The 26,804-nt window shown below is 39.2% G+C and overlaps 1 protein-coding gene across 1 annotated transcript; it reads right to left on the bottom strand.

Annotated features, from left to right (window-relative positions):
- On the bottom strand, positions 1-26,804 carry itpkcb (inositol-trisphosphate 3-kinase Cb; the record flags this gene model as incomplete). The annotated part of the gene is made up of 7 exons (XM_079825054.1): positions 1-2,247; positions 2,369-2,440; positions 4,803-4,904; positions 5,129-5,333; positions 5,502-5,715; positions 5,818-5,917; positions 25,914-26,804. 7 exons carry the CDS (start codon positions 26,802-26,804, stop codon positions 2,032-2,034), a joined length of 1,800 nt encoding a protein of 599 aa, XP_079681180.1. The 3' UTR covers positions 1-2,031.

Raw genomic sequence — 26,804 nt, 5'->3', positions numbered from 1 at the left:
CATGTCCAAAACAGTTGTGCTTTTTATTTTTGTGGAAACTGCTATATTTTCCACTAGAAAATTGATTCTTTGGTTAATTGAAAGTTCAAAATAACAGTATTTAATTAGTACTCTTTTGCAACAATGTCTTTACTGTCAGTCAATTTAATGCAATTTCATTCTTAAAAAAACCTCAACCCAGTCTATACCGTAGAGCACTGATGATCTTTAAGTAATGGTGAATCAGAAAGTGAACAGGAGAAATGCTGTATATCAAACAATAATAGTTCCAGTTTATTGTATTGGCTTTCGAGACAACAATGATTCAAAGAGATGTGAGCACAAATGCTCAGCTATTGCGATTAACGGCCGTCTCAAACAACTCAAAAAGGCGACGCACCATCCAGTTCTCTTTCCATTATAAAACATGTCATCTAAAACACGCCGTACGGTAGTAAGAAACCAATTTCAACAAAACATAATACCTTACATAATGTGTAAACAAGGCAGTGGATCTCCAGAGGAACGCGGTGTGACACTTAATGTTCACAGTCCGACGGGGAAATACTGACAGACCGTGTGCAGGCCCGTTCAAGATGGAAAATACAATCTCTGAAGCTGTAAGATAAACACACACACACACACACACATTGGTAGAACATGACGTTCTGTAAACTAACATCAACTCAAAGTGTCCGGGTGAGGTAATCACTTTAACACCATGTAGAGGGAATGATCTGTTTATGTCTATCTCTGAAATTAAATATTTATGCCTGAGGCAAACATGAAGTGATGATGGAAAAAGTGTCTTTTTCTCTTTTTTTAAGCTGACCACAGCACCTAATTTGAGAACTAATGCGTTCTGGCAACAAGATGACATCAGTGACCATAACTGGTATAATCTGCTTGCGTGCGGCAAAATACATTTTCCACCACACTTTGCAAGATCAACCGTGTCAGATTTGGTATTCATGCATGCAATATGGCATGAGCGCTATGAAGCCGAATGTGGAAAGAGCACTGGGTACCAATTCAAAAGCTCCAAAAATATTTGATTTGTATTTAAAGGGGGAAAAAAAAATAGGTTAATGGTTGTTGGGGCAGATAAAAAAAAAAAAAGGTTAGCTTCTCAAACCACTTTTTGCCTAACCTAGAAACTAAACCATGTGACTAACAGGTCAGTCACTGATGGGTTACCTTAAAAAACAATAAACTAAGAGTAAACAAACTATTCCATCAACACATGTATATAAATATCTATTATACTTGTTAGCATCTTTGTAACTGTGGCTAGTTGTAAGAAACACTGCATCTAATTCTGATCAGTAAATAGAAGAAACACAATCTTGGTAGAGTCGAACTATCCACGATATGGGCGGTTAGTTGAGTGCAAAACTCTACTACTTTATCTCTGACTGAGCCAATCTGTTAACGGTTTTCAACCAATTAAAGTTCTTCTGAAGTGGAATCATGATCATACGCCATCAAGATCAGAAGACCACAGGAAAAAAAAAAACAAAGATGACAATCTGCATGTATCGCCTTTCAGTAAATAAACGAGGTACTAGTTCAATTACGGAGATAAAAATCAAAGCAAAAAACGAAATTACTTGTTAAAAAACATAAAATAAACATTAAATAAGAACTATTTACATAACCGTGGAACCCCAAAGAGACATTTACAAGGGAAAGAAATAAACCAAGAAAAGCACACTCTAGTGTGATAGTGTTATGATCATACATGTAGGTAAAAAAGAGGGAAAAGACTTAGCAAATAACCTTTAAAGAATAATCATGGTTGTGCACCCTTAAAAAAATGATAGTTGCTTGTTATCTGTTGCTCCTCAGCGTCTGTTTAGGTTCAGTATCAGAAAAAGGAATGTCGAATGTGAGCTCCCAAAATGAGCTTGAGTTTTTCCAAAACTCATTCGTCCCTCAGCACTCATCTCAGGACTGATTTCCTGTTGTGTGCCTCCTATCAGAAGGAGTGATCCCTCCATCAACGTGTCCCTGCACGTGATCCTTCGGGTTGAAGCATGTTCACTGCGTCCGTCAGAGTGAGGTCGAGTCCTGCAGCATGTCACCGAAGATCTGAATGAGGTTGTCCAGACCCCACAGGTACCCGTCCTCCCGGTTTCCTTCAGCCCAGGGCGTCCGGTGGTCCAGGGTTTGGGGTGGTGGCAGTGGGATGGTCTTGCCAAAGTCAATCATCCAGACTCGGGCCAGGCCTGAAGCATCGTGCACGAACAGCAAAGAACTCCCAACCACCTGGAGAGAAACAGGGCGAAGTTTTGAGCTTATGAAACATGATTTGTTGTGTTCCAGAGATGACAACGATTTGGCCCAGACAGGAAAGGATTTCACAACATGGAAAGAACAGATTCCTCACCTCATGTGTTTTGAAGAACTGTGACGTCTCTAGAGCGCTGCGCAGCTCCTCCAGTCTCTGCAGATAACTCCTCTGAGGAAACAGAACACACACACACAACTCTAATTATCCATTACCACATCATTATCAAATTAACTTTGACCAGATTTCCTGGATTCCAGCAGAGCAAAAATACACAATACTGCAGGAAACGCCCATTAAAGGTGCAGTAATCGATTGCTGTTGAAAGTGGATCGGACTGAGTAGCCCAACACACTTGTAGCCAATCAGTAGTAAGGGGCGTGTCCACTCATAATGGGGGAGGGGATAGCGTGAACAAGAGGGAGATTTGAAGAAAGACTGTAGAAAGAGAAATGGCTGAGAGACATTACAAAAGAGAAAAGGTCAGAGGAATATCACTGGTTATGATCAGGAAGGAGATGCAGGACCTGCGTCAATATTAGAAAAGCTTTCCAGCACTGGAGAGATCTCGCTTTATTTTGCTTAGCTTCAGCTATGATAAATAGACATCCACTCTTGGATAGCGTGTTCGTGCATTTTGGGGACAGAGCAATGGGTTGATTTAAAATATCAACCATAGCCGCGTTTCCACCGCAGGAACTTTCCTCAGGAACTAGGGACTTTGGGGTGGTACTCGGTGTGTTTGACCGCAGGAACCGGGGTCTAAATGAAGTTCCGGGTAAAGATTTCCCCCTCAAAACGGCCCTGCTCATGAGGTAGTACTTTTTCAAAGTTCAGGAACTTTCAGGGGTGGGACTTGGGTGCTGAACATGCTGATTGGTCGACTCAACCCTGCATTTTATTTCAACCTAAAAGTCCGTTGCGGTGCGTGCAGTAAGAGTCGTTTACTGTTCAAATCAACAATGGAGTTAAAAAAATACGACCGATGAACCGACGACTAGGCTTTATTACATTTATTTGCAGAAGATGAAATCTAGTGGGTTCTGGAAAGTCGTTCGCAGTCCTACGTCACCGGACTAATAACGGTACTTTAGACCGCGATGGAAACACAGACAGCAGCTGGTCTGGGGGAAAAAGTTCCTGGGACAAATTGTTTCGGGTATTTGGGTGGAAACTAGGGTTGGGTACCGTTCACATTTTAACCGGTATCGGTACCGGTACCCAACGGTACCTTTTTTCGGTACTTTTGGGATGTTTACATAAATAACTGTAAAGAACCTGTAAGTCATTTATAAAAGTGTTATTGACATTATGCCAGAGCTGCCCTGGGTCTCTGTTCATTTCTATGAAAAGATTTCCCACAAATTATGTTATGTATTTTCTGGTAATCAAATGAAGACATAAAACATTAATTGAATTTATCTTTTAATTTAATTAAACTTTTTTGTCAAACAAAGTGCTGCACAACTGAGTTTTATATGGTTAAAATTGAAACATGAAGAAACAATAAATAAAGAGAAAAGAAATAAATAAAGTTTTTATAATTTATTATTATTACATTAGTGTTAGTATTTTTTATTACATTGAGGCGTATCTAACTTCTACTGTACAACATTAATTTATTTGTCAAGTTAGCAGAACTTTTATTTTGACGGGTTGCCGTGAATTTGAGTCTCTGTGTGTTTATGATATGACGCCGGTCGTTTTTCTTTTTGAGATGACGTTCGTGCGTTCATGTCCTCATATGAGAGGCAGAGATGGAAACATGCGACTGACATGCACGATTCTGAGTGAGAGTGTGTGTGAGGTAAACCCATAGACTGTAAACCACGTGTCTACGCATTCATTCGCACAGAGACACGCATGATTCGTATTTAAGTAGTCTTTTTGCGGTTTAATATTTACAGACACTAGTCTATATCACAATATGCGTTCTCAGGTACCGAAATTTGGTACCGATTGATTTAATGTGAATCGATACTCGGTAGTACCGACGAAATTCGGTCTGTGCCCTTAAAAGTACAGAGTTCGGTACCCAACCCTAGTGGAAACGGGGTTTCTCAGAAATCACTTACTGCACCTTTAACTTGTATAATAATAAATTTATATATAGAGTTACAGTCTGAAATGCCTACTATGGCAGAATTTATTAATAATACTTTATTTTAAGGCATCCACGTTACAGTGTAATTATACAATCAAGTACGGCGTAATTAACTACAGGTGCTTACTATAGGGTTAGGATTAGGGTTTGGTTTAGAATTAGTTGCATGCAATTATGCATAATTTATTGTTTTTCCATAGTACATGTAAGCCATTATTACATGGCTTTTGTCATTTATTAAGGTCACTGAATGTCAGATCAGCCCTTCACAGAAATCTATCAAAAACCCCTGAGGAAGAAATCAACATCACACAATAAAGAGGTTCATGTTTGTGTATTTTCACAAGCATAATAGGAAAGCCATTGGCTAAAGCTAATGAAACAAAACCTCCAGTGCAGAGTTAAAACATTTCCATTGAAACAACATACCAATAACTGTGTGTTTCCATCCACAAAGTCCACCAAGGCCTTCATCACCTGCTCCTTATGTTTGGTTTTTTTAAAGCTGGTGTTGCATGTGCCATCTGACTTCTAAAATAAAGCACAAAGCATTTTCAGCATCATTACTCCAGTCTTCAGTGTCACATGATCCTTCAGAAATCATGAAATATGATGATTTGCTGCTCAAGAAACATTTCTGATTATTATAAATGTTGAAAAAAGTTGTGCTGCTTAATATTTTTGTGGAAACCAGGATGCATTTTTTTCCCCGTGATGCATAAAAAGCTCATATCTCTATTTTCTCATCAGCCCACCTTGATGCCCTCAATGCGGAAGCCAAGAGTGGCGGTGGAGCTCAGTGTCTCCCTCCACTGCATGTATCGAGGTTTGAGAACGGCCTGCTGGGCCCTCTCCTCCGGACTGGGCGCTCCCGGGTCCACAGCCACCATTTTCTCATACATGTCCTTCCTGAGACGAGGACGCTCACGGGCCTTCACCAGCTCTTCCTCCAGGTATGTCCTGTGCCCCAAAAAAAACAACAACCCATCAATCACACCATTCACAACGTCAACCTCACCGAGCCGTCTAGTTTGTTTGGTTAGGGCTGGTTTGGAAATGGGAGGTTTTAACAAATAAGCTTAATTGTATAATCTCATTAAATCTGAACTGAAGGTTTCTCCTCCTCACCTGCTTCCCATCTTGCAATCCATGATTGAAGGGGAATCGAAGTCGGTCAGCAGATCATCCATCAGGTTGTAATCCTGCTCGTTCTGCTGCACGACACCATAATAACTGGGTACAAATGGCCGGAGGTTGTCATTCATCAGCTTCTTGAGACAGTGATGTTCACATTCGCAATACTTCTTCAGCAGCTTCCCATACTCGCCAGCCTGAAAACTACCTACACACAGAGAGGCAAAATCAGTGTTCATCAGTCCAAAATGATGCACGTTTATCTCCTCCATTCATTCTGCAATGAAATATTATGAAAATGAGTTTTTACCTGAGTGGCCTGCGAGCTGAACCCAAGGATATCGTTTCTTAAAGGAAACCACAAATGGAGAGCAGTTCACCATGGTCTTTAACTTCCTCCACGATTTAGCCTGAAATCAAAGATTGCATAGATGAGACCAAGATACTGCAAATCATTTTCTTCTTTTGCTTAATAGTCAGAAAAGTCTAAATAAATAAAACCAATACTGATTTGCAGGGCTTGACACTAACACCCGCCAAATGTGTGTGTGTGTGGGTGTGTGTGTGTGTGTGTGTGTATTTCAGCAGTGGCGTGTAACGCGGTCACTCCTACTAGCCACCTTGGCTACTATATTGTTAATATATAATTGATACATTTTTCAATTGTAGTGTTGTGAACTTCAGTTGTTTGTTGAAGAATAGACCAGGAGACTTCGGATCAAGACAGAATTATTCTTTTAATGAGAACCTTCTGTGCTGCAGGTCGTCTGAAAACAGTCTGATTTTAACAGTATACCTGCACTCTACTTCTACCGGTCTCCCTCTGAATTCATTACGCTGAGCATTACGTTCAAATTATATTGCCCTGTTGATTTCTCCATCCTGAGTTAGAGCAGCCCAGTTATTCAACAAAGATGGATTTAGTTTCGAAGCCGAAAACGACAACGCCAATCAACATGACATCATGGCTTTGCTTAACTTTCTAAAGCCAAATGGCGTGTTATCTGTACGCATTTTGAGCTATCCGCGTGTATGTCTACGCTGTGTGATTCCGCGTGTATGTGTACGCCGAAACAAACCATAATCTCCACGTGTATGTCTACGCAGTGTGATTCCGCTTGTATGTGTACGCTGAAACAAACCATAATCTCCACGTGTATGTCTACGCAGTGTGATTCCGCTTGTATGTGTACGCTGAAACGAACCATCATCTCCGCGTGTATGTCTACGCCGTGTGATTCCGCGTGAATGTAAATGGATTTATAAACATACTAAATTATGTTTTTTTTTGAAAATGTAAAAATGCAGAATGTTTCTTGTGATGGGTAGGTTTAGGGGCAGTGTGTGTGTGTGTGTGTGTGTGTGTGTGTGTGTGTGATGGGTAGGGGCAGTGTAGGGGGATAGAATGAAACGGCGTTGATAAACACGTTAAAAAGCGATTATGCGTCTTGATAGCACTCCAAAATGGCATAGCGAATTGGCGTGTCATACATAGGTTTCCTTTAATTTCCAAGTTGGCGAGAAAGTAGCCTACATGTGCATATGTGCAACAAGTACTGCTTCTGAAAGAATGTTCAGTACAGCTGGCAACATTGTCACCCCAGTTAGATGCTGTCTTAAGCCAGAAAAAGTCAACATGCTAGTGTTTCTTTCCCGTAATCTACCAAGCCATTAAGGAGCATGATTGTTTTTATTTCAGAATTTGATTTTTCTGGCCTGTTCTGTTATGGTCATAGTTTATATTTGTGATTCATTGTTTCTGTTATTTACAGAATTTTCAAAGTTGTAAAATATATTTATATTTTACTTTAGTTTGGAATGAGATATTGACAGTCCTTTATGTGTTATGGTAACTTTATGGTGATTGTTTCTATTATTTATACTTTCATATACATTTACATTGTTTCTTTAAATGTACACATTTCTGAAAGATACATATTTTTCATTGATTAAATTACTTTAATATTTAAAGGCTTTAAGTGTATTAATGTGTTATTGCAAGTGACAACTTACAAGGGATTCAATTAAATAATCACAACAATTTGTATGACAATTAATCGACAAAGCCACAAAACAGGCAATTAATCGCCAAAGCCCTAAAACAGACAATTAATCGTCATAATCGCAATTATTTATTGGACAATTAATCGTCAGCCAAATTTCATAATCGTGACAGCCCTACTGACACCCTCCGGCCCTTGGCTGCGCCTAGAAATTCTGTCCATAAAAATTATGAACAGAACCGGCGACAAAGGGCAGCCCTGCCGGAGTCCAACATGCACCGGGAACAAGTCTGACTTACTGCCGGCAATGCGGACCAAACTCCTGCTTCGGTCATACAGGGACCGGCCAGCCCTCAGCAAAGGACCCCGGACCCCATATTCCCCCAGCACCCTCCACAGGACGCCACGAGGGACACAGTCGAATGCCTTCTCCAAATCCACAAAACAAATGTGGACTGGTTGGGCAAACTCCCATGAACCCTCCAGCACCCTGTAGAGGGTATAGAGCTGGTCCAGTGTTCCGCGACCAGGACGAAAACCACACTGTTCCTCCTGAATCCGAGGTGCTGGAAAACCCCCAGACTTATTATCTATTAAATTTGTAAATACAATGTACTTTCTTAAATTTGTATTTCAACAATCCCCCCTTTGGGAGTTCTAAATAACTCCCACATAATACAAATTTAAACCTTCATCAGTCCATTCTGTAGCTTATGTTTTTTAGCATAAGCCCCATCGTCTAGTCATGTAACTTGGAAAAAGTTACAGGCACATTTCACTTTCTCTGTGTTGATTGTCTGTAGTGACAAATGACATGCTGCCACAGAAACAACATGCCACTAGGGTCTGTGAAGTTCATTACGGGCAATATTCTTTTGTGGTTGGAACAGTCCTTGTGAGTCTAATGTTGACCTTACAGGTTTCCGAACCATGAAGAATTATCTTCAGTCATCTGATGTAATTTTTGCTGAAAGATCAAGAATGTCTTGTTGGATTTTGTTCAAGAGTCCTTGACCACCATGTCTGCGCATAAGTGAGTCCTTGAATGCAGCCATCTTCTGTGTTGGTGGTAGGAGAGAACCAGGGTGCACCTGCCATTGACTTGGCTGAGCAGGATGTTATATACAGACGTTCCTCCCATCATGTGCCACCCATGGGATTCCTGCTCCTACTGAAGGCAGGTGTGGCATGCAAACGTTCTTTCCAGCAAACAAGGTGTTTCTTGACATATTCATCAGCTCTAAGAATATGTTGTTTCTGGAGTCTACACTTTGTGCGATGGCCATGATGATTAGTAGCAAGGCAATCTTGATCATGTTGATGGAAGACTGAAGTTCCCGTAGATTATTCTCTGCGTTGTGTATTTTTTTTTTTTTCCTATTCTTCTTCTTGACAGTTGACTCAGTAGTTGGTCTCGTTGTCCTTCAGAGGTTGTGGCTTCATAGGCAGGTGAGAATCGGTGCATATGGGTCTGGGGACAGACATCAATATATATGCACAAAAAAAAATATATATATCAATATCTGCACAAAGAAAAACAAAAGACAACAGAGCAGTATTTGTTCTAAAAGACAGCAAACATCAGGGTTGTCTCATCTGTTCAATTGGAGTCTGCTATTGTTGTTCCTTCTTTCCCTATTTGTTAATTCCTGTGACACCTAAAGAAACAGTGAGGTATGGATGGACTAGTGGATGGGGATGCCTACCAGGGAATCTTCGCCGCAGGTTTGGCCCCCGAATGCCTGTTGCATTCAGTTCTTTCCTGGGCTCCTCACTGATTCGTGTCCTACCCTATCCCTGTTGGTGGGGGAACAACTTTATAGTGTGACACATGACTCCAGGTTTTCCTTCCCTGACACAAAACTGCAGCTGCTGTAATGTTACCTTCAATCACTTGAGCTGAACCCTCAACAAACAACTCCAATTCTGCATTCTCAATGGGAGTTTCTGCTATTTCATTCGTAGTTGCGTTTGTAACCGTAACACAATCATGAGTCATTTCATCCTCTAACAAAACTTCAGTCATTGCTGACATCATACATGAGGATGGGTTTGTGACTGGTGGACTCTGTAGAACAATGTTCGGGGCTGTGATGCTAAATTTCACTGAATCAACAGGCACATCAGATACTGATTGAATGGCTACATCTGTTTCAAAGAAAGCTTGCAAGTCAGGATTAGCGTTATCAGTCTGACTAACTTCATTCACATCAGTTTTCTCTTCAGCTTTGTTGAGGTTCAATTTCTTAGTCAAAGAAGCTACTCTAGCACAGAGTTCTTCGTTCTGTTTCTCTAGCTCTGAGATCTGCTGAGACTGTTGTCTAGCTAGCGCTAAACCAAATTCTCTGTGACAACAAATAATGCCTTTCACATCGTTCTTGCGAATACATGCTCCTAAAACTTTTTTACATTCATCAATCGACCAATTCTTGTCCGGATGGATCTCATATTTCTGAGTTAGTTTTTGTCTAACTTTCTCTGTGACAATTAAATTCATCTGCACTCCTAACTGTGATATGAAATCACTGTCTGTCCACAGAGGAGCTGCGAGACCACCTTTTTCAGTTGTGGGGGTCAGTCTAGGATTCTTCCTAAACATTTTTGAATTTCTTTGTTACCACACACACAAACACTCACTTCTCTGATCATTTCTTTGTTAACACCGCTCAACTATTGTTAACTTCCTTGACAAAAACAGAGGACAACACAAATATTAACTAAATGTTAATCTTCCCTGCTTGAAAAACAGAGGATAACTCATCCCTAAAAAAACACTTTTTTAGAGGGTAACACAAATATTAGCTATGCTAATCTTCCCTATTTAAAACAGAACAATTATTAGATTGTGAGGTTAATAACTTCCCTATTTGAAAAACCGTGGATAACTCATCCCTAAAAAAACAGACTTTTTTTTAGAGGGTAACACAAATATTAGCTAAATGCTAATCTTCCCTATTTAAAACAGAACAATTATTAGTTTGTGAGGCTAATAACTTCCCTATTTGACAAACAGAGGATAACTCATCCCTAAAAAACACTTTTTAGAGGGTAACACAAATATTAGCTAAATGCTAATCTTCCCTATTTAAAACAGAATTAGAGGGTAACACAAAACACAAATATTAGCTAAATGCTAATCTTCCCTATTTCAAACAGAACAATTATTAGTTTGTGAGGCTAATAACTTCCCTATTTGAAAAACAGAGGATAACTCATCCCTAAAAAACAAAACTTTTTTTTTTTAGAGGGTAACACAAATATTAGCTAAATGCTAATCTTCCCTATTTCAAACAGAATTAGAGGGTAACACAAATATTAGCTAAATGCTAATCTTCCCTATTTCAAACAGAACAATTATTAGTTTGTGAGGCTAATCTTTTCTGTTTGATAACAGAGGATAACTTAGTTAACCAAACCCTACAGCCGTCTGTTAACTCTTCCCTGGCAGCCAGAGGATAAACAAATTTGTACTGGTCTTTTAAGGTTCTTTTGGATAGAGCAGCACTCACCACAACCCTTGGTTGAAAGATTCAGTCTGGAAAATCTTTGTTCAGCTGGAAGTTTCGCTCTGGATTCCAGTCTGGAACGTAGGCAGATCTTTTTCTTTGAGCTTGAAGTTTCAATCTGGATTTTAGGTGAGGAAGCTGGAAACTATATCCGGGTCACGGCACCATCTGTTGTGAACTTCAGTTGTTTGTTGAAGAATAGACCAGGAGACTTCGGATCAAGACTTCGAATTATTCTTTTAATGAGAACCTTCTGTGCTGCAGGTCGTCCGAAAACAGTCTGATTTTAACAGTATACCTGATAGGTTATATACTTTCCAAAGGGGGAGGGATTTACATTGAGGTTGAACAAAGCATGTTAATTAAATATACAGCCGCCTCTCAGGACTATGTAGATTTTTCGAAACTGAAATATCTGAAATGCTTCCAATAGTAATTTTCTGCAGAATAGATACACGATACCAGCCGCCTCTCAGGACTATGTAGATTTTTCGAAACTGAAATATCTGAAATGCTTCCAATAGTAATTTTCTGCAGAATAGATACACGATACCAGCCGCCTCTCAGGACTATGTAGATTTTTCGAAACTGAAATATCTGAAATGCTTCCAATAGTAATTTTCTGCAGAATGGATACACGATACCAGCCGCCTCTCAGGACTATGTAGATTTTTCGAAACTGAAATATCTGAAATGCTTCCAATAGTAATTTTCTGCAGAATAGATACACGATACCAGCCGCCTCTCAGGACTATGTAGATTTTTCGAAACTGAAATATCTGAAATGCTTCCAATAGTATTTTTCTGCAGAATAGATACACGATACCAGCTGCTCTTTCTCTTTCTCTTTCTCTTTCTCTTTCTCTTTATCTCTCTATCTCTCATCAGTTACACACAAACCCGACTCCCCTCACTCACTCGTTTCATTTGCTCCAGATGAATATTGTTGGTGTTTAAGGCTTGAATTTCAGATTGTGTGTTTATTGGGCATAATTTTACTAATTCCCGCAGATTTTGTGCTCACATAAAGCCGCCTCTCAGGACTATGTAGATTTTTCGATACTGAAATATCTGAAATGCTTCCAATAGTAATTTTCTGCAGAATGGATACACGATACCAGCCGCCTCTCAGGACTATGTAGATTTTTCGAAACTGAAATATCTGAAATGCTTCCAATAGTATTTTTCTGCAGAATAGATACATGATACCAGCTGCTCTCTCTTTCTCTTTCTCTTTCTCTTTCTCTCTCTATCTCTCATCAGTTACACACAAACCCGCCTCCCCTCACTCACTCGTTTCATTTGCTCCAGATGAATATTGTTGGTGTTTAAGGCTTGAATTTCAGATTGTGTGTATTAGGCATAATTTTACTCATTCCCGCAGATTTTGTGCTCACATAAAAATATCTATATGGCCGTTTTTCCCCATGGTATCGATGTCAAAACTGTGGCTAGTGCTGAGTGACTAGTAACTTTGGAAAACCACAAGCCACAGCGACTGGTCAGCAAGAAAGTTAATGTCAAGCCCTGCCATATCTATATTTTCTCTAAACAAACATTTTGTGTCCTGACGGAGTTTCAGTAAAAACACTGACACCTTTCTACTCAGGCATGGGAACTAAAGGTCCAGAGGGACGACTTTATCAGTGACACAAGGTCAACACGGCAGCCGTGACGCACGCGGGCTACAGATTACAGGTTATCGATTATAAATCGATGAGGAATGTGTGAGTGCGGGAAATGACATAACTCAGCTGTTTGTAACAGAACTAGCTCCTCATGACATCCTTTCACATTCACAATCACTGACAGCTTCCTGTCATAATTCCTCAGATGCTTTTCTCACTATGATTTTTTACTTCCTTTGACAGGAATACGAAGAAAACATAATCCCTGCCCGGAACGAACAGTTTCCAGAATAATCTGTGTTTAGATCCTGACCTACTTTAAAGCATGACACCACATTGGAAATACGGTACTTTTTTCTCATTTAAACATGAAAATAAACAAGTTTTAAGATTATGATAATGGTGTTATTTTAATATATATATATATAATACAGCATTATATAACTACAGCAACAATTTGTATTTAAAAATATTACATTAGAAAGATGCTTCCCTCATGTCATGGTCTCACTTTCAGGTCTCTTTTCTTTATTCCCCTGTACAATTCATACATTCATTCCCTTCTTCCAAACCATCCCCCTTTCAACATGTGCTCTGTAGAGTCGACAGCTCGCTCTCCACACTTGGATGTAATTCAGTCTGTCCTCTGTGTTTCTGACCCCCTTTGACGACACTATAGCCCACAGGGGACAGACGACACCTCATAAAAGACCTCTGTCTTCCTTCCTGTCCTTCTGCCTAGTTACACACACACACACACTCCTTAAAACTTCAGGAGAGAGGTATGCCATTTCATTTCACTTTCAAAACAGGCACCATGTTCCCAAACGAGCACTACACATATTTGGACACGAAAATGTTCTGCCTTTATCTATTGTGTAAAGTCAAACAGATCCACCATTGCTAAACTATTACAACGTTATGTTTAATGCTTACAATACCTTATATCTTAACTGTAATTGCAACACATGCTACTGATTCACGTCTGCCGCTCCTGTCCTGATCATACTAAAATATGAACTGCTGTCATGGTGATAACGGCCGAGCTTTGTGTCATTATGAGATCCACTCCTGGGTCAAAGGTCACATCCACCTTGGACAAACAGAGCCACTGTATCTTCATGTCTGACTTATCTCAAGGACTTGCACACACACAGGGTTTAATGTCTCACACTCATTTATCAGGTTACCGCTGCTATTGTACAGATCTACTGACCTGACACATAAACCCCAGCAGATTTTAGGTCAATGCAGTTTTTCAAATATTAGCATTTTTTTATTACTACATTACTGTTGAAAAGTCTGGAGTCGCTGAGAATTTTTAATATTTTTGAAAGAAGCATCTTGTGCTCACCAATTCTGCATTTATTACTCAAGAATACAGTAAAAAGGTAATATTGTTAATCCTGTGCTGCATTTTTAACAGCCATTACGCCTTTATTGTCACATGATCCTTCAAAAACATGTGCGCAAAAAACATTTCCTAAATGATCAATGTTGAAAACAGAGGTGCAGCTTAATATTTTTGTGGAAAACATGATTTTTCAGGATTCTTTGATGAATAGGAAGTTCAAAAGAACAGTATTTATTTGAAACAAATCTTTTGTAACATTATAAATGTCTTTGTCACTTTTAATGTGCTAAATAAGAAATAAGGCAGGGTCATGGGCTCATTGATGCATGTGTAATATTTAATAAATAAAGTTTTTTTTTATTCTGACCCCAAACTTTTGACCTGTAGTTTCACCATTTGAAAAAGATTCAGGTTTAGGTTATAAAATGTCTGACTCCTCAAATCCTTAATGATATTTATAAATTAAAATGAATTCATGATATTTGTAAAAAATGTAATAAATAATAATAACAACATGAAACACATCATGCATTGAAGAACTAAGGAAAATATATTACTTTGTACTCGATGGTTACACCACATGACATTTTTAAAAGTCATTCAAAATGTAAAAGCTTCATAACATGAATTCAATGAACACACAATTACTCCTTTCCTCTAACATGGATACTTATTAGTTTCTTACCTGGCAACCAAGACAGCAGACAGTCTCTAATTTATGGGGAAAAAAAGCATGCACACTTAAAACACACACACAAGCGTGCAGAGACCCACGACTCCCGCACTGCAACCACACACGCATCCGGGAAGCAGACTGAGCAGCCACACACACACACACACACACATCATGTGCATGGAGCACTGATACACTCACAGCTGACATAACTCTCTCTCTCTCTTTGTTGATTCCAGGTCTCTCGCTCACACAGACTTCTGCAGCTCAACTGTTTCTCCCGCTTGTCAGTCAATGCCTCCTCCTTCTCATATGTCCCCCTACACACTCTTATCTCCCTCTCTGATCCTAATCCATCGCCTTTCACTAGCTCTCATGGAGCATATGCACTCATCCTGCCTCATTCACTCCCTTCTTACTAAACACTGACATGCTTATAATGAAATTTGTGAAAGAACATGTAAACAATGTCATGATAGAATGAGAACACGGTTATGCATGTGTTCTGACTTAAAGGCAAACACTCATATTAAAAGAGAATTACACAATGGCCAATAGTATATACATATCCACCAAATCAGGCATTACATTATGACAGGTGAAGTGAATAACACTGATGATCTCTTCATCACGGCTCAGGTTAGTGGGTGGGATATATTAGGCAGCAAGTGAACATTTTGTCCTCAAAGTTGATGTGTTAGAAGCAGGAAAAATGGGCAAGCGTAAGGATTTGAGCGAGTTTGACAAGGGCCAAATTGTGACGGCTAGACGACTGGGTCAGAGCATCTCCAAAACTGCAGCTCTTGTGGGGTGTTCCCGGTCTGCAGTGGTCAGTCTCTATCAAAAGTGCTCCAAGGAAGGAACAGTAAACCAGCGACAGGGTCAAGGTTCATTGATGCACATAGGGAGCGAAGGCTGGCCCGTGTGGTCCGATCAAACAGACGAGCTACTGGAGCTCAAATTGCTCAGGAAGTTAATGCTGGATCTGACAGAAAGGTGTCAGAATACACAGAGCATCTCAGTTTGTTGCGTATGAGGCGGCACAGCCGCTGTGTTGTTAAGTTGTGGATTTTTCAGCAACAGTTTGCTTTGTACATTCAGTTTAACAGCATTAAAGAGGGCACATTTTATCATTCGACTATGTATATGCATTTTAAGCACATTATGTTCTTTGTCCATGCAAGTCCCTGAATGAGTGTGGTTTTATAGCGCATTTAATCGAGATACCCTGCTATTAAAAACGGTATGATATTAAATTTTATTAGCACCGGTACTTTAAGAATGACAGCACTAATAAGAATTTAAAAAAAATTTGGTATTGAAATATTTTAGTCTGGTATAGTAGTCATAATTTTGGTATCATGACAACACTAGTTAATGGTATGACAATTTCAGGGGCGACCAAAATTACGAATAAAAATCAGTCAAAGCTAGAAAAACATCTTCATGTTTACTGGTAAAGCTTCATATTACAGGTAGACTTTCTTTGACCCCCCCCCCCCCCCCCCCCTCCCTCCCTTTAATTCACACCCTTCTCATATGTGCATTTGTTGAATATTTCAGCTGTCAGGAATGATTTTTAATAGTTATGGTTTTAGTTTCAGTTTACAATAACAACTCAAGAGAACGGATATAAACATCCTGAGATAGCAGTGCATCCCTCCCTAGTCTTCTGTCAATCACGTGTTAGAACAAATGCTTTAAACTTTACGGGTTCACGATTACATGCGGCTTTAAAAGAAGATTCCCATCTGACTTCATGGATCTTCGCCGGGTTCTCCTGACATGAAGATGCAACACTGCAAATCATGTGAAAGACATTCAATAAATCATTTGGACCCACTTTATATTAGGTGGCCTTAACTACTATGTACTAACATTTTAATTAATCATTTGATACAATGCACTTGTGTACATAAATGTTTTTACATTGTTCTTACATTTTAAAAAAATACCTGCATGTAATTACATCTGTACTGACTGACCCACACCACCACACCTGTCCCTAACCCTACACGTATCCCACCTCAATATCAGCAAAGGTGTTTTGCAATACAATTTGAACACAGTAAGTACATTGTACTTATTTTTTGATGCAAGTACATAGTAGTTAAGGCCACCTAATATAAAGTGGGGCCGATCATTTTAATACTTAATAAATGACTTATTTTTTGTATATTATATTAAATTATACAAGAGACTCGCCTCAGCAAGCAGCACTAATGTAATAAAAGTGCTTTTCTTGTCTGTTTGTGTTTGAACCCGCTGTAAAAACCCCACCCACCCATCACCCACCTCCTCCGTCACTGCAGCTGTCCATTTTCCACTTCTCTCCTCTCTTGCTCTCTCTCTCCCTCCTTTATAAGAAGCTTCTTAAGCAATTTAAGCATAATAGAGGTAAACCTGTCTAACAGCTTCACACCCTCAGAAAGCAACAGAGCCAGTCTCACATTCTTCCTGTAGACTGTATGGAGTGTTTGGCTTTGTCTGAGAAGTGGTGGAGCAAGCTTGTGAAGTGTGTACATCATCACAACAGGCCTAAAAAGTAATTCACACACATTCGCTGTGAATAAAACAAAGACAATAATCTGCGTCATGATCAGTGAAGTAAGGAGCGACACAGATTAAGAAAGAGATGAAGAAAGAGAAATGAGAAGCAACACCATATATGGATTCATGGTTACTTAGCGACAAAGGAACCGCCCACAGCTCAGTTTTCCATGACACGGTGTGAGCGCTGGTTAAACGATGGCATCAGAACATGTGTCTGTGTGCGCAGGCCTGTGGATGCATGTCAATTTTGGCTCATTCAAAGACGGCACAAAAATTTGAATATGCAGCTTGCATGACTTCAATGTACAGCAAACGTAAAGGAAAAAGATTTGTGATGATAACATACAAAGTAAACCCTGACAGGGGGATCAGGATCATTTGGGGCTCATTATAAAGCAGCTTATCAATGTTTAGTTGCATTTCTTTGTGCACAGCGTCCAGAAGTTTGGAGAGAGTATGATTTTTGGTAAGGTAATATTACACATATCCATACTAAAGTAATAATTACAGTAAATTATGCATAATTAAATGCAACTTACCCTAAACCAAACCCCAAGTTAATTCATATTAGTCATATTACTTATACGAGCAAGTACGATACCATGTCACCTTAAAATAAAATGTAACCAGATTTTTTTTAAAGAAAGGATGCATTAAATTGAGCAAAAGTGACTTTTACATTGTTACAAAAGATTTCAGTCACACTTTAACTACGACTTTGCATCAATAAACTCCTCATTACTGCTTATTTATAGTATTAGTATTTGTTAAGTTTAGGTATTGGGTAGGATTAAAGGGATAGTTCACCCAAAAATGAAAATTAGACCATGATTTACTCCTCAAGTCATCCGAGGTGTATATGACATTCTTCTTTCAGACGAATAAAATCTGAGTTATATTAAAAATGTTCTGGCTAATCCAAGCATTATAACAGCACTGTTTTTGAAGTCCATAAAAATGCATCTGTCTGTCAAATAACTGCTCCACGCGGCTCCAGGGTGTTAATAAAATCCTTCTGAAGCGAATCGATGCGTTTGTGTAAGAAACCTATCCATATTTAAACATTTATTTCATTTTTTTCTATGGCTCTGTATCAGCCGCCCCCGCGCCATCACTTCAGGCGAATAAGGTCAAAATACATGCAAAATACCGGCGCGATCATAAATATATACATAGGGTCCTCATTTGTGCCTGCGCGGATCGGTCGAATGAGGCATCTACGTACAGTGTTGGGGTAACGCATTACAAGTAACTTGAGTTACGTAATAATACTTTTTCCAAGTAACTAGTAAAGTAACGCATTACTTGTCAAATTTACAACAAAATATCTGAGTTACTTTTTCAAAAAAGTAACGCAAGTTACTTTTTCACATTAATTTGACTGACAGCTCTCCTGCCCCCATGTTGAGAAAAATAAGTGCAGAGGCGTTGTGTGTAAACATGATGGTTATTGTAGTTCTAGACTAAATGTGAGCATTTATTTATCTCACTTGCACAATAAAGATTCTGTACTCCTCAAAATGAATAAAATCAGTCAAATGCAAAATTAGAATACTATGCAAACCTCCAATAATTAAATGTTAAATAAAAACTATTTTTATGGATTTAATCTACCTTTATATTTAATTTACCAATGTCTTGCTGCTGACCTTTGATGATGAAAATTACTAGATTTTTTGTTTTTATTGGTAAAATAAAAAATCCTGCGTCCTATTCTACCATTATCCAGAATGGCAGCAGAGCTGCGCCCTGAGTGAATTCGCATTTTTACCTCAGCCTGGGGCTTATTATTTCAATTTTGGTATGAAGAGGTCTTTACAAAAATATTACTTTTTTGTTATAAAAACAAAACAAAAACAAGCCCAGCCCAGGTGAGAAAAAGTAACGCAAAAGTAACATAACGCATTACTTTTCATAAAAAGTAACTAAGTAACTAAATTAGTTACTTTTTAAGGGAGTAACGCAATATTGTAATTAGGGGTGTGCATTGGGACTGCCCTCACAATTCGATTCGATTACGATTCACCAGGTAACGATTCGATTCAATTCGATTCTACGATGCATTGCGATGCATCAAAATTCTACTGCACACAACAAGGCAAATTTTTAATCAGTCATGAGGCAATACAAGCAGTCAGATATTGAACAACAGATATTATTGGCTGCTATGTGTGTATTATCACTCTCCTGTATCTTTGACATAAATGTCATTAAATAAAATAAAATTGAATGGTACAGGGTATTGGATATGGCATTTTCAAACCTGAAAAAGAAAACATAAATCACTGCTTTCAGTGCTTTGAATGAGAATTTTTTTCTCTTCTCTGCTTTAGAACCATTTGAAATTAAATAGAGCAATAATAACAGCCAACTTTTTCCAGCAGTGAACATAAGTGTTTTAATTAATTAGTAATCTCCCTCCGCCTCAGCCATCTTGATTGTTGTTGTTGTTGTTGTTGTTATGACCCCGGAACTAATTGAAACTTCACAACTTTATTGTCCAACTCAAGGCCAGAAAACAAACGATGACATAATCGATTATGGCACTTAGCCGCATCGATGCTGAATCGTGCATGCCCCGCATTGCGATGCATTGCCGAATCGATTATTGTTGACACCACTAATTGTAATGCATTACTTTTCAAAGTAACTTTCCCCAACACTGTCTACGTATATATATATATATATATATATATATATATATATATATATATATATATATATATATATATATATATATATATATATATATATATCTTTGATCGCGCCAGTATTTTGACCTTATTCGCAGGAAGTTATGGTGCTGGGAATACTAGATGACATTCGTCTGATAAGAGGTAAAAAAAAAAATTAATACTGTTGGGTTTCTCACAGAAACCGATCGTTTGGTGTCTTAAGACATCAATGACATCAAGGGTTTACTAAGGATTCGTAATTCTATGTGTTTTTACTCTCATACTCTAAAATATCCCCATTGACATGCATTATTTGACTATCACACTGCAACGGTTGGAGTTAAAAATCTTCATTTGTGTTCAACAGAAGAAACAAAGACACCTACATCTTGGATGCCCTGGGGGTAAGCAGATAAACATAACATTTCGTTTTTGGGTGAACTATCCCTTTAAGGGATGTAGAATATGGTCATGCATTAATATGCGCTTTATAAGTACTAATAACCAGACAATATCCGTAATATGCATGCTAATAAGCAATTGGTTAAAAGTGAATTGGACCCTAAACTAAAGTGTTACTTTGTGTCTACTTGTGTCTACTTGTTCTTTTGAATTTCGTAATGGGATGCAGAAGGGAAAAAAAAACATGCATCATATGTTGATGCATAGTGCAAGATGTACGTATGAAGAAAAAAAAGAGATCCGGAACAACAATCAGTGTGGGAAAGATAGAAACTTCCTGACTGATTCATCCTGATTCATGGATCAGCCAGACGCACACAAACTAGTTGGATAACCGGAGATCGAGCGGGAAACTGGAGATTAGCACAGATCTGCTGATGAAACGCCCACATGTGTAAGTAATACCAGTTCTGTTTTTGCTGACGCTGGTCATGGTCTTATTTAGCAGAGACACAACAAGCAACACCAAAACACCCTGTAGACACACATCAAGTCCCTGTAAGACGCAAAGCGCAGTCAAAGTAGTAGATTGTATCAGAAAGTTTGTTCCTGGAAATCAAGCCCATGACCTCGGTGTTGCTCGCGTCATGCTTCACCACCTGAGCTTCAGAAACAGATGAGCGCTTTACGCCCAGTGCGCTGATCGCTAGGTCAGTCTGTGGACGTGAGTTTCTGCTCAGATCACGGTAAACATATGCGTCAGAGATGTGAAGTCACTCAAAGCTTCAGCCTGAAACAGAAACCGTTTCAGACGGATTATCCACCCTGACCAAAACCGGCACATTGTCTAACCGAGATTGAAGCGTCAAGACACAAGGGATTTGGGGGATTTTTCCGGCTGGAGAATATAATTGCAATGAGTTGACTACTCCATTAGTCATCTATGAATGACTACAGTGAGTGTTTTATTAAATCAATCAGTGACCTTTACATATGTCTCAATTCTATTTTTTTAGTTTCCAGAAACTTCTGTTCTTCAGCTTCAGAGTTTCACTCACACTTTAAAAACATCCCCATTTACTTTAGGTTTATCTTACTCACTTGCGTCTCGAACACCTAAAAGGCAAATATATTGTGTAGTTACCAACTTTCCACAGAAAAAAAAAAATCATCCCTCCCATGGGTTTCACCCGTCAACTGTTCCAAGAGCCAACCTAAATACCAGCACTATGAGTCTGAAACCGAAAACGTTTGCCAGACTAGAAATTCTTCGTCAGAAAGAATGAAACTACAATATTTCAGTAACCTTTCTAAAAGCCTGATGACACACACACACACATATGTAAAATAACAGGTTCATGTTAGTGTTAGATCAACACTTTCACTGAAAAAAGGCAGGAGATGTACAGATAAAAATAGCTGTCATTTCTAATAAATAGTTTCCATTTGACTCGTTACTCAATCATCCTTATAATCTTCATTCATTTCATTCCAACTTAAGTGATACTGTAGATTAAATATGTCGAATTTACTCTGTTCAATGTAAGATTTGTTATATGCATCCCCCAATTTTTGTTTGGTTTATGTTTGATGTTGAATGTCATTGTATGTTGTAAAAAATACAAAAAAAAAGACTTGCTGTAGATTAACAACGACTCAAACACAACAAAGTTGTGAACATGCTGAGAAGTTACTGGAAGGCATAAACTCCTAATCAATGCGTTTAAAGGAATATCATAGATAAACTGCACAAGACCTCACGTCTGCTACAGGACTTGATAATAAATCCGGTAATAAAGTTTTGGCGCACAAACACTTATCAAGAGCCCTTCCCCTAACCTTTGAGAAATTGGTTCAAAGAAGTGCTTTAGCATACTTATTACAGAAATTATATACTTAAGAGCAAACTTAACACTTTTTGGACACTTAATTGCATATTTGCAAATTAAAGGAACACGCCACTTTTTTGGAAAATAGGCTAATTTTCCAACTCCCCTAGAGTTAAAGAGTTGAGTTTTACCGTTTTCGAATCCATTCAGGCAATCTCCGGGTCTGGCGGTAGCACTTTTAGCATAGATCATTGAATCTGATTAGACCGTTAGCATCTTGCTAAAAAAAAATGACCAAAGAGTTGATATTTTTCCTATTTAAAACTTGACTCTTCTGTAGTTACATCTAGGTCGATATGGCTAGGAACTATTACAGTACACGATGTAACTACAGAAGAGTCAAGTTTTAAATAGGAAAAGTATTAAAACTCTTTGGTCATTTTTGAGGTCTAATCAGATTCAATGATCTATGCTAAGCTATGCTAAAAGTGCTCCCGCCAGACCCGGAGATCGGCTGAATGGATTCAAAAACGGTAAAACTCAACTGTTTAACTCTGTGGGAGCTGGAAAATGAGCCTATTTTCAAAAAAGTGGAGTGTTCCTTTAAATTAAAAAATATTCAATTAGTTGAACTTAAGTGCTTTTTTGACATATTTAAGTAGGATTTAAAGGGGCTATATGCGTTTTTCTGAAATTTAAACTCGCGACTGACACCTGTGGCCAAAAAACAGAACTGCTCTCATTTTCTGCTCGCTCTCGCAGCGGTGGTGACGTCACATCCGCAGACAGCGCGGGAAAAGACGACCCGCCAGAAAATAGGAAAAATAGGATACAGGCTTATAGGTGCACCCACTGTGAGCGGACAAGGTGTCAGTATGCTCATCAGGAGATGTTTGAGTCATAAATGGTCAAATAAAAAGGCAATTGTTACGTTTATTTTGGGGAAAAAGTTGCATATAGCCCCTTTAAGTACATGTAATTTTAAAATTAGTCATATTTTCGTGACTCCTCCCAATTTTGTCTTTAGTCGTTTACAATTTAGTCGTACAAAAATAGTTTTGTTGGTTAAACGGAGCCACACAAAAAATGGCCAAAAAGAATTTGGATTCCTTTTTATTTATTATATTTTATTCAAACGTTTGATGACGCGAAAATAGTAATGTTGACTCAAAATTAGATTAAATGCTATATCTTGGCAATAGTTCGGTTTATCAGAACGAAACTTGGTACACTTCATTAGCAACATGATTTGGGGGTGCATGACAAATTTGGAAATAGCGCCACCTACAGGTTATGAGACAATCCAAAAAAAACTTTCAGCTCATAACTTTTGAAATGTTTGCCAGAAAATCGTAGTCTAAAGACCTGTTCACAGCAAGAATGATAACTATATTAGCATCCACACCAGCGGATGATATCGTTCTGTTTATTTTAAGCGTTTGCTTGTCTGTCACTTTAAATGCTTGAGCACGTTACAGCAGGATGGATTCTGATTGGCTGTCAGTGTTTGTATCGTTTATCTGCTGGATAAAATCGTTCTGAAAGTGAATCCATTGATATATTTTCTCTGTGCCGTTATCACTATAGCTGTGGTGTGAACTCTGATAGTCTTTAATATTAAGAATGATTTTTAGAACTATATCTTTACCTTTACAGTTATTGGTGTGAACGGGCCTTAAGATTTCTTTGGGTCATGCTGACTCTGTCGATACTACTTTTGCTAGGAATCACCTGTACGCCATTTTGAAATTTTGTTGTAAATTGCAATATTTTTTAAATACTTTGACGTATCAGCACAAAAGTTGGTATACATCATCAGCATTTCCTTGGAGGTATCTGACACATTCAAAGACAGCGCCACCTAGCGTTAAAATTATATATGTTAGGGGCCAATCACCGAAGGCATTGTAGCACTTACTGTGCGTTCACACCGCCGCCGGCGAGAGCGTCAAAGTGGCCGGAAGTCATTCATTCTCAATGGGAGCCCGGCGGCGAGCTCCGGCGAGAGCGGCGCGGCGCGTCTTGGACGATTTGGGCGTCAAGGAGAGTTGAAGTCAGGTCAACTTTATGGTAATGAGCTATGACGCGGTTCGGCGGCAGCCGGCGGCAACCAATGGGAATGTAGAAGTGCTCCGCTTGAGATGATTCTAGAGAACGCAGTGCTGTAAACTTCGGTTCCGACCACATTAGTTCCCAAGCAAAATAGAGGAGGTTGATCACTGCTGGTGCGGCGGGTTTGATAAGAAGACGTGCAACATTATTTATCCACCACACAAATGGCTTTTAATTGGTTTATTTCGTTAGCAAACATGTAACTATAATTGTTAAGTTCTTTCCATCGATCTGCTTTTTTTAAACTTTCACATTTAAATGATTTCATGAGGTTATATTATACGGTTATACCCTACCTGTGGTTAGTCTGCACAAACGCAGATCAACATGAGTGTTTGCTTTGCAGCCCCTTTAAATGCCGTTTCAAAAAAGACCAAGCATTCGATCTACGTCAGAGCGGCAGCGCGTCCACGAATCTTTCTACAGCGTCGATGGCAGAGCGGCCAGAGCGAAGTTTGACGCTCTCGCCGGCGGCGGTGTGAACGCACAGTTATTGTATCTGTTGGTTTGTTTTTGTTTTTTTAGCTACTCTTTGAACTCGTGGAACCCTGTGTTTACTTCGATTGCCATTGAAGAAATGTGTTTAAAGTGTGGGCCTAAAGACAATAATATACTTTAATGCCATTTCTATTGAAACATGCATGTCATGAATATAAATATATTTGTAATTTACAGATTTGTGATGAAGTCGCAATTTAAATTGAAAATGTATTACCTTTAAATGTAAACTTAAATCAAGAACTTTAAAAATGCTTTAGTAAGTCGGTAAACAAGTCCAAATAAGTATAAAATGACCTTTAAATTGGCATTATTACAAACTGCACTATTTAAAAGTGTATTTACTGTTGTAAACAGCCATGAAAGTGCGCTCTTAATTAGTAAGTGTAATTAATATTACATTATCTGCAAGTACAGTATATTTTAAAGATTTAAAGAGCACGTTAAACAAGGATAACACTACTTAGCATGGAAAAAACACATGGGTAAATCTGTATAATATCTCAAACTTAAAGGGCTAGTTCACCCAAGAATTTAATTATGTCATTCCAAACCCGTAAGACTCGTTCATCTTCAGGACACAAATTAAGATCTTTTAATGAAATCCGAGCGATTTATGTCCCTCCATTGACAGCTACGCAACTACCGCTTTAACACTTCATAAAGAGATGGTAAAACTAATCCACATGAATTGAGCGATCTAGTCCAAATTTCCTGAAGATACCTGATCGCTTTATATGATGAACAGATTGAATTTACACATAACCATTGATCACACATCAGTTGAGGTAAACGGAAGCTCAAGCATGTTCAGATGAGCTTCTGTTTATGTTTGTTGATCAATGTTTAATGCAAATAAAAGCCTAAATTCAATCTGTTCATCATATAAAGCGACCAAGTCTCTTCAGAAACTGTGCACTAAACCTCTCAATTCATATGGATTAGCTTTACAATCTCTTTATGAACTTTTAGAAGTGGTGGTAGTTGCGTAGACTGTCAATGGAAGGACAGAAAGTTCTCAGATTTAATCAAAAATATCTTCATTTGTGTTTCAATGGTGAATTAAAGTCTTACAGGTTTGGAACATCATGAGGGTGCGTACAATTTATTTGGGGTGAACTATCCCTTTAATAAAGTATAAAAGCATTTAAATTGGGAAAGCTGGACACCTACCCCTGCCAGTTCATCAGGACTGCCGAACATACTGGGGGACAGACTGCTGGGCTCAATGTCACTGCCTGTGAAATCATCCTCAGACTCCTCAAACGACGAGGCCGAGGATAACCCCGCAGAAGAGGAGCTGGAGAGTTTCCTGTGGAAGAGCGAGGGCGCCGGGGAGCCTCCGCAGCCGCTGTCCGAGCAGGGCGAGTCCTCGTCGGCATGCAGGTCCAGGGAGAAGCCGCCCATGCTCAGGGTCAAATCAGTGATGTCCTGACCAGGACCCAGATCATCATGGGTGACTATTAGTTTGGGAATAATCCTAGGGGACGGGTTTGAGTCTTGTTGATCGGACACGTTGTGTTTCGACGCACTTTTAGTCATTTTGTGTTTAGCTAACGGAGACGAGCAACTGAAGTCTGCAAGAAAGTCTGGCGTGTGGCTCACATTTTCCTCCGAAACTCTGCCTGGAGTCACGGCACCTCCCGGCACTCTTTCCATGTCCCACGGCGAGACGCAACACTCATGGTTCTCCTCCCGCCCTACTTTCTCTCCGCCTTGGGAATCCGAAACTTGACTCTCGAAGTCAAGTCGCGTCGCACGACTCAAAAGTAACAAGTTCTCGTGCGCATGTTGATTACCGGAAGAACTCGCGTTTAAAATCAGCCTTTTCGGCTCGCGTACTCTTACATCCACCGAAGTCTTTCCCTCTTTATAGTCGTCCCGCCAGAACTTCTGAACAGTTGGCAGCTCCTTGGTTTTCATCGGGTTCTCGTCTGACCAGTTACCGGTGTGTGGCGAACAATAAACTCCTCGCACGCGCGCTCGTGTGGAGCTCGCGAGTGCAGCTGCGCTGTTACTGCAGCGTGAAGAGCCGCTGCCGCTGCTGGATGCTGATTGGCCCAT

The sequence above is a fragment of the Gobio gobio genome (genome assembly GCF_949357685.1).
Source record: "Gobio gobio genome assembly, chromosome: 9".
Classification (NCBI taxonomy): Eukaryota; Metazoa; Chordata; class Actinopteri; order Cypriniformes; family Gobionidae; genus Gobio; species Gobio gobio.
This window is presented reverse-complemented; position numbering and strand designations above follow the sequence as displayed.